General features: G+C 42.7%; 1 protein-coding gene across 4 annotated transcripts in view; it reads right to left on the bottom strand.

Moving 5' to 3' along the window:
- The window catches only part of NOD1 (nucleotide binding oligomerization domain containing 1), an 88,300-nt gene that overhangs the window by 8,372 nt on the left and 67,396 nt on the right, over positions 1–12,532 (bottom strand). For all 4 annotated transcript variants that reach the window (XR_014066898.1, XR_014066899.1, XM_081534826.1 and 1 more), the window contains exons 9-12: positions 10,274–10,357; positions 8,172–8,255; positions 5,530–5,613; positions 807–890 (exon numbers count right to left, since the gene is read on the bottom strand). Coding sequence is in view for 2 of the 4 variants with exons in the window: in XM_081534826.1 (XP_081390952.1) it covers positions 807–890; positions 5,530–5,613; positions 8,172–8,255; positions 10,274–10,357 (336 nt within the window). In the remaining 2 variants the exon portion in view is untranslated. The remainder of the gene's footprint in view (positions 1–806; positions 891–5,529; positions 5,614–8,171; positions 8,256–10,273; positions 10,358–12,532) is intronic.

The following is a 12,532-nucleotide window of genomic DNA, read 5'->3' as shown; positions in this document are numbered from 1 at the left end:
ATGGAGCATGAACTCCTGTGGTCTCTGTCCTCCAGGGGAACCCGGCTCTGGCCCCTGCCAGGCTTTCCATGTAGGTCTGAGCCTCACACTCTGCTGGGCTGTCTCAGGCCAGGCCTGGGGCAGAGAGAAAATTCCAGAGCTCTTGGGGGTCTAGGGTTCAAGGACACAGGGGCCCTCTGTTCTCAACTCAGTTACATCAGTACTGAGGCAGTCAGGGCCCTTTCTGTTACTAGTGGGACACACACATTCCCTCACCCCATTGAATATACTCCAGGCCCAGTCCTACCTGTGGGGGGAGGGGGGGGCTGCATGTGTCCCGTGGGGGGCACGAGAAATGGAAAGGGGTACCACATTGCCATAAAGCAGACCATGGGCTTTCCTTCTGCTGGCAAAAGCGAGTCCTCAGAAGAGAAACAGGAAGTTGGAAAAGAGTACAGTCAGCTCAAATACAGTCTGGAAGCCCAGAGAGGAAAAGAACATGCTTCAGACTCCAGGCATCTCTCAGTGGGAATCATTTCTCAGTCTGTCTGCCCCTGTACAATCTAGGACAGGGGGACTGCAGAAGAGAGTCCTGACTATGAAGTCACAGCCTTGGCTGAATTTCAGCTTCTCCTCTTTGGTGTGACCTGGGTCTGGGCCTCAGTTTCTACATCTGTGAAATGGAAACAGTACTACCTACTTTACAGATTGGTGGAAAGATGAGAAATAAATGCACATTGCCTTACATTGTCCATAGTACATAGTCAATGGTGCTAAGTAAATAATCACTGTTGTTATCACTACAAAAAGTGGTAGATCAGTCTTACCAAATCTCCATTATGCCAGTGTTCTTCTGTAATGCCTCTGCCAACTGGGCAATCCCCTTGGCTGTGATCTGGTTCTGGATAAGCCTGAAAGAAAAACATACCTTTTGTATCAAGTCATACTGGATGAACTCTGTCCACGTCATTAGGGGGTTGGAAGGGTATGATGGAATGAGAGGCACGGTCAGGAAGAACTGAGTCCATTCAACTTTCAGTCTAGCAAAGATTGTCTAGATCAGACTCATGAGAATAAATGACATGTTTTAAAATGTGTAACTTTTCTGATGGGCAGAAGACCTAAATAGGCATTTCTCCAAAGACATACATATGGCCAACAGGCACATGAAAAGATGCTCAGTGTCGCTAATTATCGGAGAGGTGAAAATCAAACCCACAATGAGGTACCACTTCATACCAGTCAGAATGGCCATCATTAAAAAGTCTAAAAATAATAAATACTGGAGGGGACTTGAAGAAAAGGAAATCCTCCTACACTGTTGGTGGGAATGTAAATTGGTGCAGCCACTATTGAAAACGGTATGGAGGTTCCTTAAAAAAACTAAACAACAGAGTTGCCATAAGATCCAACAATCCCACTCCTGGGCATATATCCAGACAAAACTATAAAAAGATATATGTGCTCGTATGTTCATACAGCACTATATACAATAGCAAACACATAAAAACAACCTAAATAGCCATCAGATGAATGGATACAGAAGATGTGGTGTATATATATATACATATATATACACACACACAATGAACTATTACTCAGCCATTAAGAAGAATATCATACTAAGCAGAGAAGGATAAATACCATATGATAGCACTTATATGTGGAATCTAAAATATTACACAAATGAACCTATCTACAAAATAAACTGCAAAACAAATATAGACTACAAAACAAATATAGAGAGAATAGACTTTGTGGTTGGCAATGAGGAGCAAGGGTGGGGAGGGAAGGATTAGGAATTTGGGATTCGTAGATGCAAATTGTTATATACAGGATGGATAAACAACAAGGTCCTACTATATAACACAGGAAACTATAGTCAAAATCCTGTGATAAACCATAATGGAAAAGAATATGAAAAACAATACGCAGGAGACTTCCCTGGGAGTCCAGTGATTTAAGACTTTGCCTTCCAATGAAGGGGATGCAGGTTTGATCCCTGGGTGGGGAGCTAAAAATCCAAATGCCTTGTGGCCAAAAAACCAGAACATAAACAAGAGAAGCAACATTATAACAAATTCAGTAAAGACTTAAAAAATTTTTTTAAATATATAACTGAGTTACTGTGCTGTACAGCAGAAATTAAACATTGTATTAATATATAAATTATACATCAATAAATTTTTTTAATGTTTAACTTTTCTGTATATTTTTAGCATGAGCATAATAGATCTGTATATTCACATGTAGGTACTTTACTACATGAACATATATATGCATGTGTGCTTGACACTTTTCATTGCTTGGAGACTACCAGTCTGAACAACAAATTCTAAGGAACATATCTGGGAACAGGCAGTCTGATATCTCCTTCATATCAGGAAGGAGAAAAGCAAGGCAGCTTTTAAAGCTAAGTATTTTTAAAGAGCTAGGCATTCCCTTCTTTGGGGGGGGAAAGGCTTCCAAAATGGTGCCATGTCCTATCCAACATCTGAGAGGGAGGGAGGGGGAACTATTCATGGGTCCCAGTGGAAAAGCATCCATATTGGCGCCTCTAGGAGTACACCCCATTATGTAGGGTAACAGTGACTCAATGAAACGGTTTCCAATAGAGCTGAGAAGCCTGAGCAATTCCTGAATTGCTCCCCTGAGAGGCTGTGCCTCTAGCCCACCCAGGAAAAAAATGCAGCACAAGTCAGTGATATGTCTACTTTTTTTTTTTTTTTTTATCACAGGTTCACTCCTCTCCTCTGGCTTTTTGTAGATAACGGCTACAAATGCACTTGACCTTTAGAAATTTTGGGCACTGATCCAAGAAGGCAGCTGTATGAGGAAGATGAAGGCCTGTATTACCATGACTGATGAGATTTTAGAAATTAAGCCAATCCCTTAGAAGGAAGCAGTATGGCATGGTTAAAAGTTCTCCTCATATACAATTACACCTACTCCCCACCTTCCAGCTATAGATCCGTGAAGGAGCTCTCTGTTCTTTGGTTGCCTGACCTATAACATGAGAATAACTTTAAGAGAACCCCACAACCCTGAGTGTGTTGAGTTTCAATAGGAGGATGGGTGTGAAGCAGTTCTCAGTCTCTACCACAGTGCCCAGTACAAGTTCTTGTCACCACTCCTGCCCAGGCACACAGGACTAGGCAGCCATGCTGTAGCCAGGATCCAGTGATTGCTGCCACATCTCCCACAAACTGGGGCCCCGGTCTTGGGGCAGAGGTGGTAACCTTCTGGTAAGCATGACCACAGTGTGACTTGGACTTTTTGCAAAAGGAGCAAAAATAGAACCTGGAAGTGGGCACAGAGTTCTGCATTCAGTTAAATTCTGCTATTTCCTAATGACCCCTTCCATGGTTGCGACCACTGGCACCACCTATGCCTTGCTGGAGGTAGGCTGAGCTGCCTACAGCCTAGACGTGGCAAGAGGCTGGGTAGGAGGAGAGGTTAAAAAGCCTGGCAGTGTTCAGGCCCACTGGCTACCTTCACCCTGGCCAGTGTGGTCTGTGCTCACACAAAGAGCAAAGACTCACTCTCTAGCCCTCTCCTAGCTGTGTTCTCCCTGGAGAGGCTGGCGTGACACCTAGGGAAGGGCATAAAAGAAAGTCTACGGGTCAGAAAGAAAAGGGAAAAAAACAGATGTAAAAGTAACACACTGGGTTCATATATACATATAGAAACTGACATGGTGATCTAAAATTCACGTGGAAATGCAAGGGACCCAGAATAGTCAAAACAATATTAAGAAAGAAGAACAAAGTTGGAAACACACACTTCCTGGTTTCAAAAACTTATTACAAAGTTACAATAAGCAGGACAGTATGGTCCTGGCATAAGGATAAACATATGGCTCAACCAGAATAGAAAGTACAGAAATAAACTCACACATTTATGGTCAACTGATTTGACAGAAGTGTCAGGGCCATTCAAAAGGGAAGAGTCTTTTCAACACATGCTGGGACAACTGATTATCTAGATGCAATGAAATAAAGCTGGACCCCAAACCTCGTACCATACACAGAAATGAACTCCAAATGGATCAAAGACCTAAATGTAAGAGCAAAACTGTAACACTTAAAGGAAATCTTTGTGACCTTGGATTAGGCAATGATTTCTTAGTAAGACACCTAAAGTACAAGCAACTAAAAAAATAAATTGGACTTCGTCAAAATTAAAAATTTTGGTGCTTCAAAGGTCACTGAAGAAACTGAAAAGAAATATTTGCAAAATTGAAAAACTCTACAGAAAGGGAGGAAATATTTGCAAATCATCTATCTAGTAAATGTCTAGCACCTAGAATCTTTAAAGAATCCTAACACAACTCAGCAATTAAAAGGCACATAACCCAACCTAGGGCTTCCCAGGCGGCACTAGTGGTAAAGAACCCACGTGCCAATGCAGGAGATATAAGAGACAAAAGAATTTGATCCCTGGGTGGGGAAGATCCCCTGGAGGAGGGCTCAGCAACCCATTCCAGTATTCTTGCCTGGAGAATCCCCATGGACAGAGGAGCCTGGTGGGCTACAGTTCAAAGGGTTGCAAAGAGTCAGACACGACTGAAGCAACTTACCACAGCACAACCCAATTTACAAATGAACAAAGAATGTGGAGCCAGTTCTCCAAAGAAGATATACAAATGGCCAATATGTACATGAAAAGACACCCAACATTGTTAGTGTCAGGGAAATGCAAATCAAAACCATGATGAGATAGCACTTTATATCCCCTAGGATAGTATGACCCCAAAAGACTAATAACCTGTGTTGGTGAGGACGTGAAGAAATGGTGACCCTCATACATGACTGGTGAGAATGTAAATCGCATAATCACTTTGGAAAACAGTTTAGCAGTTAACAAAATAACCATATAACCCTGAAATTCTATTCCTAAGTATATACCCAAAAGAAATGAAAACATATGGTTACACAAACATGCATGAATGTTCACAGTAGCATTATTCATAACGGTCATAAAGTAGAAACAATCCAAATGTCCACCAACTGATGAATGGACAAACAAAACATGGACTATCCATACAATGGAATATTCAGCCATAAAAAGCAATGGAGTACCGATACATGCTACAGTGTAGAGGAAGCGTGAAAACTTATGCTACTGAAATAACAGAAACAAAAGGTCCCATATCGTATGACTGCATCTCCATGAAATGCCCAGAAAAGGCAAATCCACAGAGACTGAAAATAAGATTAGTAGATGCTAAATCCCACGGACAGAGGAGCCTGTTGGGCTATGACGGTCCATAGAGTCACAAAGTCAGATACAACTGAGGTGACTTAGCACGCATGCAGGAACCAAGGGAGGAGAAGGAAGGGGAGTGATTGCTTAATGCAAACGGGTTTTGGGGGAGTAGGGGAGGTGGTTAGGTAAAATGTTCTAGAGTTAGAGAGTAGTGTTGGCTGCACAACCTATAAATATGCTAAGAATCACTGAATTGTACACTTCAAAAGAATGACTTTTATGGTATGTTAATTTTATGTCAGTTTTTTTTTTTTTAAAGCACAGTGTTGAAATCTGAATTACCATAAATGTTTCAATGTCTGGTTGACTTTCAACATCTCTGCAAAGCTCTCTGCCACTTCATCATCAAGTTCATTTTTGGTGAGCCTGTAAGAAAAAGGAAGAGTGGACTCAGAGCAGTCAGTCCTACCTGGTACCCTTTCTTCATCGTGTTCCTGGCCCAGGCGTCTCCAGCTTACACTGCTAAATAACAGCCAGGCTCCAAACCCAGCCTCTGAGCCCCAAAGACAATAAATGGAGGTTCATTTTTAGTGCAAATCCTTCACCCAAGCTCCTACTTCTTAGCCCTGCTGTTGTTGGGGAGCCCATACTCCCTTCCATCCTTGCTGAGCTCTTGGATTTCACAGAAGACAGGGGCCCACAGAAAGCAGGGGACCAATGCTTGCTTCTCTGGTCTCCTGCAGCCTTTAAGATCCCTTGAACACCACAGACAGTCTGTTACTAAATTCAGTCTGATAAAGACCTAGAAAAGCCTGCCAAATGCACGTTAAAATGTGATCATCACTGTGCCAGTTATGAAGGACCTAAGGACTGTGACTGAAAGTTCCAGTAGTCTCGCAGTTGTTCTTAAAAGCAGAAAGTGACCTAGATAAAGCACAGAGGGCGAGAAGCTCCTGGTTGTAAAGAGGATTAAGCCCTGTTGTGCCAGTGGATGAAAGAATAAATGAAGGAGAACAGAATAGAAAAAAAAATTAAAAAATCATTCCTTGAAGGGCAATTTGGTAGTGTCTATCCAAATTTTAAATGTTTCACTTTGGACCAATGATTAGACTTCTAGAAATTGACCTTACGGTGTGCAAAGACATTACACACAGGTTTCTATACATGCAGTATTGATTGCAGTCTTTTTTGGTCATAATGTAAGATGTGAACAAATTTCAGTATCAATAGAGGCAACTGGGAAAATAAGTTGTGAGTGTGCAGCCTTTAGAGAGACTGAGGTAGGATGAAGAAAGAGGCTGAAGAGCACAGCACTTAAGACACTGAGCCAGATAGGCCAGCTGGGAATTGCTTACTAGCAGAGTGACCGCAGCAGGAGGTTGAACTTCTCTGGGCCTGAGTTTTCCCATCAGTAAATGTTAACAGTAATGGTACAATGCTCCTTGCATGGTTGTGAGGATGAGTTACTGTACAAAAAAGACTGAGAACAAGGCATGATGTTTGTATGGTCAGTACTCAAGAGATTCTGGGGATGGACATTATTATCCACCTAAAGCTGTGAGTCTCAACCAGGGTGAGTTTCCATCCAGAGACACTTGCCAATGTCTAGAGACAATTTTGATTGTCACAATTAGGGGTCACTACAGAGTATCTAATGGGCAAAGACCAGGGATTCTGTTGAATATCTTATAATGCACAGGACAGCCTCTCAACAAAAAAGAAATATTTGGACCAAAATGTCAAAACAGTGTTGAGACTGAGAAACCTTGACATAAAAGGACATATAAAATATGTACAATATATGGTTGATATGTTTTTTAAGCCACTTGCTAAATTCTGTTTTGTAAGAAAAGGGATATTTATTTGAATATACATTCAAATGCTAGAAATAGAAGATTATATTTAGGAAACACAAAGGGGGAGGTACTTTCACTTCCTACTTTCCAGACTTCAGTGTCATATTTTTTTTTTCAAAAAGCATGTTTTTTACTTTTCAAAATCTTTTAAGAGATTTTTTGAAGAGAAAAGGAGAATGAACTTACTGGGCAGCAGGTCTAGTGTCAGAATTCTCACAATGATGACATTTACATTAACTAATTTAGCCAATATCTCATGAGGAGGATATGGAGACATGTAATATGACTTCCTCATCTGGAAGCAATTTATGATACAGGCAAGTAAGTAAAATACAGTAAAATAAAAACCAAAAAGAAGAACCAAAAAAAAAAGGAGCACTATCAGAAGGGAACACCCACTTAATTAGTGGCCCTGGAATGCAGAGAGGAGTGAGGACTGTGGACTTCCCGTGACAGATGAGCGGGAGCATGAAGGTCAACTCCTGATGTGACCAGCTGGGAAGGAGGGGGCTGCATGGGAGAAAGGCAGTGTAAGAGGAAGAAGCGAGAGCACTGAAACAAGTATGTGAAAGTTGGACCCTTCAAGGCATATCTGGGGGTGTTCCAGAAATATCCTGACAGAATGGCTAGCCTTCTGCTTACCTAAGGCCCGCAGTGGCCAAGAAGGCTAAGGTCTCAAACTCAGGCTCCTAGGGCCCATTCCACCCATTCTTACTTGTCTGTGCTTCTGGGAATGACTATCATCTTCTCCAGGAGGAAATTAAGTTATAAACTCTCCTTTGAGGAAAGGCCTAGAGCCTTTTCAATTTTCAGGCTTCCCTGGTGACTCAGATGGTAAAGAATCTGCCTGTAATGCGGGAGACCTGGGTTTGATCCTGGGTTGGGAAGATGCCCTGGGGGAGGGCATGGCAACCCACTCCAGTATTCTTGCCTGGACAATCCCATAGACAGAGGAGCCTGGTGAACTACAGCCCATGCGGTCGCAAAGAGTTGGACATGACTGAGCGACTAAGCACAGCGCAGAACCTTCTCAATTCAGAGGCAGCCTTTCAGTTAAGATTCTAGGCTGTGCACAATCTTTGGAAAAATTCCCAAGACCCAACCTTTCAAAATGACTCTGGTTATTACCAGAATATTCTCAGAGATGCATTCTGCTGCAGGGCCCATGCGAGGCTCTTTCCTCCTTCTGTAGAGATGCCGTTGAATGCAAGACTAGGAAGGAAAAACATTTGGGGAAGGTTATTAAAAACACGTCTACATTTGCCTTTGGCCTGGTAGCTCAGATGGTAAAGAATTTGCCTGAAATGCGGGAGAGCCAGGTTCAATACCTGGGTGGGGAAGATCCCCTGGAGGAAGGCATGGCAACCCACTCCAGTTTTCTTGCCTGGAGAATTCCATGGACAGAGGAGCCTGGCGGGCTACAGTCCATGGGGTCACAAAGAGTCGGACACAACTGAGAGACTAATACACTCAGCAACTAAAGCAGCTGGAGTATAGGAATGCGAGGGATTTCTGTGTGTTAATTTTATATCCTGCAACTTTACTATATTCATTGATTAGCTCTAGTAATTTTCTGGTAGAATCTTTAGGGTTTTCTATGTAGAGGATCATGTCATCTGCAAACAGTGAGAGTTTTACTTCTTCTTTTCCTATCTGTATTCCTTTTATCTGTTTTTCCGCTCTGATTGCTGTGGCCAAAACTTCCAAAACTATGTTGAATAATAGTGGTGAAAGTGGGCATCCTTGCCTTGTTCCTGACTTTAGGGGAAATGCTTTCAATTTTTCACCATTGAGGATAATGTTTGCTGTGGGTTTGTCATATATAGCTTTTATTATGTTGAGGTATGTTCCTTCTATTCCTGCTTTCTGGAGGGTTTTTATCATAAATGGATGTTGAATTTTGAATCGGTTCTATTGAGATGGATGAAACTGGAGCCCATAATACAGAGTGAGGTAAGCCAGAAAGAAAAACACCATTACAGTATATTAATGCATATATATGGAATTTGAAAAATGGTAACGATAACCCTATATGCGAGACAGAATAAGAGACACAGATGCATAGAACAGTCTTATGGACTCTGAGGGAGAAGGTGAGGGCAGGACGTTCTGGGAGAATAGCATTGAAACATGTATATTATCAGAACACCATTCCAGGTTCAATGCATGAGACAAATGCTCAGGGCTGGGGCAATGGGATGGCCCAGAGGGATGGGATGGGGAGGGATGTGGGAGAGGGGTTCAGGGTGGGGAACACATGTAAACCCATGGCTGATTCATGTCAATGTATGGCAAAAACCACTACAATATTGTAAAGTAATTAGCCCCCAACTAAAATAAATAAATTTATTTGAAAAAAAAAACAAAGCAGCTGGAAAGACTCGCCAGGAGGTGGCCCCTGCCTGGGCTGACTCAAAGCAAAAAGCAGAAGTGCTCAGCTGTGCTAGCAGCCGCTCAAGCTTTGTTGCTCCAGAGCCCAGGTGTCCAGAGCCCAGGTGTCCAGAGCCCAGGTTCAGACCATGAGGACGGGCCAGAAGGGAAAGGAAACAGGGGCCAGATCTGGTCGCAGTGCCCACAGCGGCGGGCTGAGGAGACTTGGCAAGCTCTGCTTCGGATGCGGATGCCTTACAGGCACACATCAGTGAGGCCTAGGGAAATCCCTGTTCTCATAAGGGAGGAACTCTGCTACTCCCCCTACCCTAGAAGGAGACTCTCTGTAAGTGACAGCAAGAACACAGGCAACCAAGAGACACCCAGGTCTCAGGGATTCAGCCGCAGGTCTAAAGGAGGGCTGGGGAGGACCAGGTCTGTTTACGGAGATGAAAGGTCCCCTCTTGTCCCAGCACCATCCTGAGAATGAAGAAGGGGTAGAAATAAGCTTCCCAGTGTCCCTTTCAGTTTTATTTGGACTGAAGAATTCCTCGCCAACCCCCAAGGGGCACATACAGACTGCCAAGGGGCTGGCAGTGTCCCATGTCTGATATGATGGGTGTGTGCACATGTCACATTACGGAGCTGAAAACTTAACCATGATGTACTTGACTGTATGCCTATCCTCTATGTCAATAAAAACGTTCTTAAAAAGAAAAAGTAAAACCATACACACATACCTTCCCTGTTAGGAATGCCAGCCACCCTCTTCCCCTTGGTTCCTCCCCTGGTAAAACAAGAGGTGCACCAAGTGACCAGGTTGGCCCTGAACACAGTGGGTCTCAGAAAGCAGCAGTTACCTCAGGTTGGTCAAGCTGGGGTGGTTCCTCAGAGCCTCTGCGAAGGCCTTTGCTCCTTCATCACCAATTTGATTGCCCCACATCCTGAGGGCAGAGGCGAGACAGTAAAAGTTACCTCATGCTTATCCCCTTATTTTCTGCTCGTGGCCACAGGAGATGGCGTGTAATCTCAACAGGCAGATGTCTCTGCTCCATCTCCGGAGCTGCGGCCTGGAGATGAGTCCCTCCACCAGCCCCTTAGTGAGCTGCTCTGGAGGAACAAAAGCAGTGGAAGCCTTGTGAACATAAGTCAGATAGTGGCACAATTAGAAACCAAGTCTGACCCCTGAGTTTTTGGAGAGCTGTCAGATAGAGCCTAAGCTCACGACTGTCCCTGAAATGTCACTCACAGGATATTCAGGTTGACAAGAGCTTGAAAGGAAGGCCTGGGGAGGTGCCAGGTCCCAATATCCGTTTGACTCTGAGCAGGGGTGACACGTGTTCCTGAAAGCATAGTCAGTCTTGCATAAAGCAAATATCAAGAAACACACTGAGAAACTTAATCAGCAACTTTCCTGGTATGTAAAGAGGACATGACCAAACCATGCTGTTCAGATTGTTGTAGTTTGGGTGGGGAGTTGCAATGACAAACCATATTCCCTTCCCCACAGCAGAAAACCTTAAGAGGATCTGGCTAAATCAAGGGTCTGTATGGTAAGACATTGGGTTCTCAACCTGGCCCTGCCCCCCACCACCTAGGTGTGCTTGGGTAGTGTGTAGTCTCTTAGGTCTTAGTCTCCTTGTCTGAAAGCAGGCATAAGGAGAGCATTTCCTCACAGAGTTGTGAGGATGAAGTGAGTTAATATATGCAAAGCATTCAGAACAGTGCGAGCTTATAATAAGAGTCAGCTATTTCTAAAAGGCTGAGGGCCACTGCCTACAGAAAGCAAGTCTGCTGGGCCCACCACAACACAACCAAAGCTGCCTCAGCCACACGCTTTCACCAGGCAAGCGGCCTGCTGATGTCTCTGGCAGTATGGCCTGTAAAACCCCAGAATGAGAGTTTTCAGCATTTTGCATGAAAAGTGTGTGAATACAACCGCAAAGTATCAAACTTTTAATAAAGTGGAAAACTACTCATGACATGAGATTAAGTGAAGAAAGGTAGAGTAAAATTCTGTACAGATAGTTTGATGTCCACAATATTAAAATAAAACAGCATAGAGAGGGCACACACTGCATGAGAGAGACCAAGAAAGCTTAACTGACATCTAGAGTTGATAACAATTATTTTTGAGAAGATGATCTCTATTATACTTTTAATATTTTCCACAGTTTACAAATAAAATTATCTATGTTTCTTTTAAAATCAGGGGAAAATTGTAACTATGAAAAGCTTTAGTCTCCTGAATCAAAACCATAATGAGGTATCACCTCACACCCATATGAATGGTTACTATCAAAACACCAGGAAATAACAGGTGTTGGTGAGGATGTGGAGAAATTGGAACCCTTATGGACTGTTAGGCGGAATGTAAAATGCTAAAGGTGCTGTAGAAAACAATACGGTGGTTCCTCAAAAAAGTAAAAGTAGAACTGCCATGTGATTCAGCAATTTCACTTCTGGGTATATACCCAGAAGAATTGAAAGCACGGCTTCAAAGAGATATATGTACACCCATGTCAATAGCAGCATTATTCACAAGAGCTAAAAGGTAGAAATAACCGAAGTGTCCACTGACAGATTAATGGATAAACAAAATGTGATATGTACATAGAATGGACTATTATACAGCCTTAAAAAAGAAGTAAAGTCTGATACATGCTACAACATGGATAAACCTTGAGAACATGATGCTAAGTAAAAGAAGCCAGTCAGAAAAGGACAAATACTGTATGACTCCACTTACATGACTACCTACAGTAGTTGAATGCACAGGCACAAACAGTAGAAAGTGGTTGCCAAGGGCTGAGGGGAGGGGAGAATAGGGAATTATTGTTTCATGGGTTTAGGGTTTCTGTTTTACAAGATAAAGAGAGTTCTGGGAATGGATAATGATAATGGTTGCACAACTATATGAATATTCTTAATTTTTAAGTGTATCAAACTGTACACTTAAAACGGTTAAGATGGTAAATTTTATGTTACATGTTTCAATAAAAAATTGAATTAGAAAAGCCTCCAGAGAGGGGAGGCAGAGACAAGATGGTGGACTAGAAGAATGTGAACTTACCTCTTCTTATGAAAACACCAAAATCACAACTAAGTGCTGAACAACT

Source organism: Giraffa tippelskirchi, chromosome 10, assembly GCF_054371585.1.
Source record: "Giraffa tippelskirchi isolate mGirTip1 chromosome 10, T2T-mGirTip1v1.2.pri, whole genome shotgun sequence".
Classification (NCBI taxonomy): domain Eukaryota; kingdom Metazoa; phylum Chordata; class Mammalia; order Artiodactyla; family Giraffidae; genus Giraffa; species Giraffa tippelskirchi.
Note: the sequence above shows the minus strand (reverse complement) of the source record. Positions and strands in the feature narration are given on the sequence as shown.